This window comes from Meleagris gallopavo, chromosome 18 (genome assembly GCF_000146605.3).
Source record: "Meleagris gallopavo isolate NT-WF06-2002-E0010 breed Aviagen turkey brand Nicholas breeding stock chromosome 18, Turkey_5.1, whole genome shotgun sequence".
NCBI classification, from domain to species: domain Eukaryota; kingdom Metazoa; phylum Chordata; class Aves; order Galliformes; family Phasianidae; genus Meleagris; species Meleagris gallopavo.
In genome coordinates, this window is record NC_015028.2 from 89,281 (window position 1) to 95,927 (window position 6,647).

The following is a 6,647-nucleotide window of genomic DNA, read 5'->3' on the forward strand; positions in this document are numbered from 1 at the left end:
GGGGGGGGGGTTGGGGGGCGGCCCCTCTGCTCCCTCCACCCCACATGCCCCCTTCACGGATGTGGGGCGGAGGGGGGGCACCGAGCAGCCAATCAGAGGCGGCGTCGCGGCAGCGTCATCTGTTACCGGAGCAAAATGCAGCGGAGCCGACGTTTAGGGGACATAGACGGCTGGGGAACACTGGGAGCACTGGGAGCACTGGGAGCACTGGGAGCACTGGGAGCACTGGGAGCCCCACCCACCCAACGTGAGAACGAAGAATTAGAGCGATGTTGGGGCTGCAGATGGTTTTATTGGGGGGATGAGAGCCCCTCACCCCAAGCTGGGGGTCCCCATGCTGAGACATGGGAATTCCGGTCATTGAGGTCCCCAAACTGGGGAGTAGGACCAGGATGGGGACCAGGACTGGGACTGGCATCGGGATGGGGACCAGGACCAGGGTCAAGGATAGGGACCAGAAGCAAAGCCAGGACCGGGACCAGGACCGGGATGTGGATCAGAAACAGAATGGGGATCAGGACTGGGATGGGGACCAGGACCGGGATGAGGATCAGAACCAGAATGAGGACCAGGACTGGGATGGGGACCAGAACTTGGACGGGGATCACTTTGAGGACCAGGATTGGAATCAGAACCCGCATCAGGATGGGGACTGGGACCAGCACCAGGACCTGTCACACAGAAGATGATGAATGAGGAGGGACATCCCACACTGGACAACAGATCCTTGGTGTCACACAAATCCCCAGCACCTCACCCCGTGGCCTCTGACAGAAGCTGAAAACCCCAGCGCTGAATGCCACCAACCCCAAGGTCAGCGCCATGACTGCCACTGCCACCTGTGCCATCATCCCCAGAGACAAATTGGGACCTGCGGGAACAGCAAAATGAGCCATGGGGGACTGTGGGGTGTGGGTGCCACATCCCCGTCCCCTAACTCACTCCAGTCCACCTGCAGCGGCTGCTCCAGGCTGGAGTGCCACACTGAACATGTGTAGGTGCTCCCCGCTGCAGTGCTGGCCCTCAGGGTCGTCTGTGTCCTGTAGGTCCAGTCCCCATTGGGCAGCAGTTTGGTGTCTTCTGAGGCCACCACGAGGCCGTTTTGCAGCCACTGGATGGTCACCGCAGGTGGGAAGAAGCCCCAGACGTGGCAGATGAGGCGGACGCTGTCGGGGTCGTTGGAGATGGGGATGGGGACGATGCGGACTTGGGGTGGTGCTGCAGCAAAGGGGGGATGGTCAGAGCTGGGGACGGTACCCTCTGTCACCCTGCAGGGTGGTTGGTGGGACAGTCCATGCAATGTCCCCGTGCATTATACAGGTGCATCACCCTATGCCACATCCCCATGCAATGTCCCCATGCAACGTCCCGGTGCAATCTCCCACTCAATTTGTTTGCAGTGTCCCCATCCAACGTCCCTTTGCATTCCCTTTGGGTGTCCCCATGCAATTCCCCCTATATAACGTCCCGTGCCATGTCCCCTTGTGACGCCCCTTTGCACTTCCCTGTGCAAAGTCCCTCTCAATTCCTCATGCAATGACCCCATGCTGCATTCCCATGCAATGTCTCTGCGCATTCCGCATGCAAATTTCTTGCGTGGATCCCCTGCAATGCTCTGCGCAAAGTCCCCATGCAACGTTCCTTTGCAATCTCCCACTCAGTTTCTTTGGAATGTCCCCAAGCAATGTCCCATTCAACCTCCTGTGCGATATCCCCATGCAGTTCCCTTTGCAACATCCCTGTCCAGCGTCCCAGCATCACCCCAGTGCAACACCCCCATGCAACAATCCCATGCAATGCCCGTTTGCAACGCTCCACTTGCATGCAGCAGTGCTCACTCCTCCGCAGTGCTGTGTGTGCCCAGAACTGTGCAGCCAGCTCAGTGCACGCCTGTCTGCGCGCCTCTGCACGCTGCACCCATGTGGCATTATTATTTAGGAAGATGGCGACCAAAGTGGCAACATCGTGCAGCAGCCACCCGTCACAGGGGTAGAAGATGTAGGCGTCGGGGTCGTAGCACACCAGGGGGTTCTTGTTGAAGGCCACGATGAGGTCAAAGCCCCCCAGGGAGCCATTGGCTGTCAGCAGGCAGGAGCTGGCCATGTGCACCACGAAGGCGCCTGCATTGGGGGCACGGGGTGGGCACAGTAGTGGGGCTGCACCCCAAAGCCCTGTGCTGCACCTTAAAACCCCGTGCTGTACCCCAAAAAGCCCATGTTGTACCCTAAAAGCTCATAGTGCACCCCAGAAATCCCATGCAGTACCTTGAAAACTCACACTGCACCCTAAGAACCCCACATTGTACCCTAAAAACTCACACTGCACCCCAAGAACCACACTTTGTGCACTATAAATACATGCAGCACCCCACGTTGCACTCCAAAGCCCTACACTGTACCCTAAAACCCATGTTGCACCCTAAAAACTCACACTGCACCCCCAAACCCACATTGCCAAAAACCCCATTTTGCACCCAAAAAACTCACGCTGCACCCCAAAACCCCCCACGCTTCACACCCAAACCCACTTGTTGCACCCCAAAAAGCCCATGTTGCACCCTAAAACCCCCGTGCTTCACCCCAAAAACCCCACGCTCCCCCCGTCCTACCTGCTGTCCCGCAGCTCAGCGCCAGCCCCATCGCCCCCAGCACCCTGAAACCCGTCGGCCCCATCGGGAGCATTGCAGCCTTCATCCCCTCCGTCCCTCCTCCTTTTCCTCCTCCTCCCCACGTCACCCCATGGGCGGTGCAATGGGATCAGACTTTGCCACTCAGGGGCTGTGGGGACAACACCCAACCCCATTAATTACCACCCTTCCTGGAGCGGAGACAAACGAGGACACCGCGCTGCAAACAAAAGGCTTTAATTACATCACTGCCACCGTTCCCAAGCCGAGGGATCAACTCATGGAGGATATCAATGAGTTCGGGGTGAATGTCCCCACTGTCCCCGTTGTCCCCATGTACTGTGCCGGCGGGCGGACAGCAGCAGCCCCAAACCCAGCAGTGCCAGCAGGATGCCCAGCGCCGTCACCGCGCCGCACACCGCCATGGCCAACACGTCCGAAGGGATGGGGTCCTGCGGCACTGCGGGGACACAAAGCGTTCACACCCCAATCGGCCACCGCTGCGGGGACACAAAGCATCGCCCCCACGTCCCCACTCACCCCAATAAGCCACCACGGACATGTTGTCCCTCTCGCGGGTGACAATGCAGGAGTAGATGTCACCAGAGTGAGGTGTCACCGCCAGGTAGGAGAAGCGCATGAAGCCCAGGTCCTCCATGGGGATGTAGGTGAGGTGGGTTACGCCGTCGGTGATGGGGACGCCGTCCCGCTGCCAGCTGATGGTGATGGCTGGGGGGAAGATGTTGCCCACCATACAGACCAGGGTGTTGGGATAGCCCAGATGCAACGGCTGCTGCAGGAAGACGTCAGCCACTGGGATGCCTGCAGGGGGACACATCAGTGGGGACGCATCAGTGGGAATGCATTAATGGGGGATGCATCATTGGGGACAGCATCATATTGGGGAAACATCATTGGGGATGCACCATGGGGGATAGCATCAACTGGGGGTACATTGGTGAAGTCGTACTGCTGGGAACACGTCACTGGGGACAGCATGGACTGGGGACACATCAGTGAGGACACATCGTTGGGGACAGCATCAGTTGGGACGTCCATTGGGAACGCACATCACTGGGGACATATTCTTGGGGACAGCATCAGTGGGGACAGCATCAACAGGGGATGTCACTGGGAACACATCACTGGGGACAGCATCGATTGGGATGTCCATTGGGGACAGCATCAATGGGGATAGCACTACAGGGGATAGCATAAATGGGGATGTCCAGTGGGGACACGTCAATGGGGATAGTATCAATGGGGATGTCTATGGGGAATAAATCAACGGGGACAACATCAACTGGGGATGTCCACTGGGGATGCATCAATGGGGATGGGATCAGTGGGGACATCATCAATTGGGGATGTCCATTGGGAACACATCAGTGGGAATGAATGAATCAAGACAACTTCAACAAGGACTTCATCAGCTGGGGATGTCTACTGGGGACAGCACCACTGGGAAAAGGATCAACTGGGGATGTCCACTGAGAACACATCAGTGGGATGTGCATGGGGGATGCATCAATAGGGATGCATCAATTGGGGATGTCTACTGGGGTCAGCATCACCGGGAACACATGGCTGGGGACCCATCAGCAGGGTCACAGTGGGGACAGCAGTACCAACCCTTGGCTTCAGGCATTGGCCGTGGCCCGGTGGCGAGACTGGTGAGCTCGTCGTGCAGCTTGCGGCACAGTATGGTGTCGTGCTGCAGCTCCTGGGGCTGCTCGGTGCCCGCGGGCCAGGCGGGGCCATCGGGGAGCTGCGGCAGCCACTGTGAGTTGGGGACATCGAATGAGAAGAGCTGCTCCAAGTCGAAGGCCACCGACAGCCCCAACAATGGCGTGTCCGGCTGGCAGAAGAGCACCTCGGACAGAGTGTGCAGCGATGGCTCTGTGGGCACAGACAGGGCGTGGGACACAGGGACACACCAGGCACACGCACACTGTGCATGGACACGTCTGCTGCATGCACACTCACTTCACGTGTACACACTCTGCACGCTGAGTGCACTTCAACTCGTACACGCTTACACTTCCTCTTGCACCAATGCACCAACCACCCCTTGCACAACCTCCGCACTAATTTAGTGCCTGCATCCTCCTGCTCACGTACTCTGTGCACTAATGTACAAAGAACTCCGTACACAGCCCCTTGCACCAGTGCACGGCTACTCCTTGCACAAATGCACGCCTGTTTGCACTCCTCCCTTGCAATAAAGCACAACGCATTCCTTGCACAGTCTCTTGAACCAGTAGTGCATGGCACCCCTTTCACTCCATTTCTCACACTCAACCCCGCTGCACTAATGCACCAACCACACCATGCACAGCCACCTGCATGCGTGCAAGCACCCTCCTGCTCATCCTCCCCTTGCATCAATGCGCAAACACCCCTTGCACAACTCCTTGCACTAGTGCATGCCCACCCTTACCGAGCACGATCCACTCCTTGCACAGCCCCTTGCACTCCCCATACACGTATCTTGGACACCCCTGGCACTACCCCATGCCCACCCTATGCCCCCGCCTCTCCCTACCGGCTCTGACGCTCCCCAGGGCCGCCCCCAGCAGCGCTGCCACGAGCGCCCCGCGCCCGCTCGCAGCCCCCATCCCTCAGCTACCGGCAACCAGTTCAGCCAATGGCCGTGCCTCGTGGCTCTACGCGTCAGCGGTTACCAGGCAGAACAAGCCCGCAGGACACCCGCTCGCGTCATCGGTTGCTAGGCAGAACAGATCCACGGGGAACACCGGCGCTGTGACAGGCGGCGATCGTGCGGCTCAACCAATGGCCGCGCTCCGCAATTACCTTGCGTCACGTGTTGCTAGGTAGAAGAAACTAGCGGGGAGCCCCGACGCTGTAATAGGCGCTGAACCAACGGCGAGCAATTAATAAGCACCGCTAATTAACGAAGTAGGGGACGAGTGGGCTGCCTAGATCGCTGGGCTGTCTCATCACAGCGCGGATGTTGCTTTTGCGAGGGATTTTGAAAGAAAAGGCTGAGGTTTGATGGTAAAAACGTGTTTTGTGCGTAAAACTACGTATTTGGGGGATAAAAGCGTGGGATTTGGTGGGTAAAAGTTGGCGTTTGGAGCCGAGGGGACATCCTCGGGGCGTGCACTGCAATCCCTGCAGCAGTGGCTGCTCGCACTGCAATGCACCGCACTGCAATGCGCCCTCCGAGCTGGAAGCGCTGCACCGCAGTCAGGTTTGCACAGCCCTACGGGCGAGATCGGCCCTCTGCAATGCCGGCAGCTGCACCCCCGCAATGCCGTACGCATCCCTGCGTGCATCCTTGCAATGCCAGGCACTGCTATAGGCGCACCCTTGCGATCCCAAGCACCCCCATTGGTGCACCCCCGCAATGCCATGCATCCCCACACATGCACGCACGCAATGCCAGGCACACCCATCGGTGCGCCCTTGCAATGCTGTGCACTCCCATAGATACACCCTTGCAATGCCATTCACCTCCACAGCCTGCACCCTTTGCAATGACCATACGCGTCCAGGGCTGCACCCTTGCAACGCCGGGCACTCCCATAGGTGCACCCTTGCAATACCACGGGCCCCTACAGATGCACACTTACAATGCCGTGAATCTTCATGGCTGCAACCTTGCAACGCCATGCAACCCCACCGCAGCACCCCAGCAGCACTGCGCACCCCCATAGCCCCACCCCTCCCTCCTCCCCCACATGCCCCTGCACTGCGCATGCGCCCCATCGCCCCCCCTGGAGCGGCGATAGGACCCCGCGGAGTCGCCCGGACTCCATGAATGGGGCCGTCGGAGTGGCGCGGGGGTATCACGTGACGGCAGGCGGCCAATCGCGGCGCAGCTGACGTAGCGCGTGGCTCCTTTTTCTGCCCTGGGATGTTTTTTTTGATTTTTTGCCCCAAAAACGGGGCTTTAAGGGGGCGACAAGAGGATGATATCGGGTCGGGGGTCGTGGCCCCGCGTGGGAGCGGCTCAGGTGAGTGAGGATGGGGCAACTTCGCCCTTTTTTAATGATTT

The 6,647-nt window shown here is 58.9% G+C and overlaps 2 protein-coding genes across 2 annotated transcripts; both read right to left on the reverse strand.

The window, feature by feature from the left end:
* Positions 1-254: 254 nt before the first annotated feature.
* LOC104913622 (HLA class II histocompatibility antigen, DM beta chain) lies at positions 255-2,731 on the reverse strand. The gene is made up of 5 exons (XM_010720600.3): positions 2,609-2,731; positions 1,839-2,120; positions 943-1,218; positions 758-871; positions 255-671 (listed from the first exon to the last, which is right to left on the reverse strand). The coding sequence occupies exons 1-5, from the start codon at positions 2,691-2,693 to the stop codon at positions 442-444; spliced, it is 987 nt and encodes a 328-aa protein (XP_010718902.1). The 5' UTR covers positions 2,694-2,731; the 3' UTR covers positions 255-441.
* A 116-nt stretch (positions 2,732-2,847) lies between these two features.
* Positions 2,848-5,303, reverse strand: DMA (class II histocompatibility antigen, M alpha chain). Its single transcript, XM_010720603.3, has 4 exons — positions 5,172-5,303; positions 4,259-4,525; positions 3,167-3,448; positions 2,848-3,086 (listed from the first exon to the last, which is right to left on the reverse strand). The coding sequence occupies exons 1-4, from the start codon at positions 5,242-5,244 to the stop codon at positions 2,917-2,919; spliced, it is 792 nt and encodes a 263-aa protein (XP_010718905.1). The 5' UTR covers positions 5,245-5,303; the 3' UTR covers positions 2,848-2,916.
* Positions 5,304-6,647: the final 1,344 nt, after the last annotated feature.

Excerpts from the sequence above, each read along its gene's own strand:
- LOC104913622 (XM_010720600.3), bottom strand. The coding sequence starts at position 2,693 with ATGAAGGCTGCAATGCTCCCGATGGGGCCGACGGGTTTCAGGGTGCTG. Across the intron at positions 872-942 it reads GCCGCTGCAGGTGGACTGGA|GTCCCAATTTGTCTCTGGGG; the intron begins GTGAGTTAGGGG and ends CTGTTCCCGCAG. Across the intron at positions 672-757 it reads CTTCTGTCAGAGGCCACGGG|GTCCTGGTGCTGGTCCCAGT; the intron begins GTGAGGTGCTGG and ends TCTGTGTGACAG.
- DMA (XM_010720603.3), bottom strand. The coding sequence starts at position 5,244 with ATGGGGGCTGCGAGCGGGCGCGGGGCGCTCGTGGCAGCGCTGCTGGGG. Across the intron at positions 4,526-5,171 it reads CCTGGGGAGCGTCAGAGCCG|AGCCATCGCTGCACACTCTG; the intron begins GTAGGGAGAGGC and ends CTGTGCCCACAG. Across the intron at positions 3,449-4,258 it reads GCCAATGCCTGAAGCCAAGG|GCATCCCAGTGGCTGACGTC; the intron begins GTTGGTACTGCT and ends GTCCCCCTGCAG.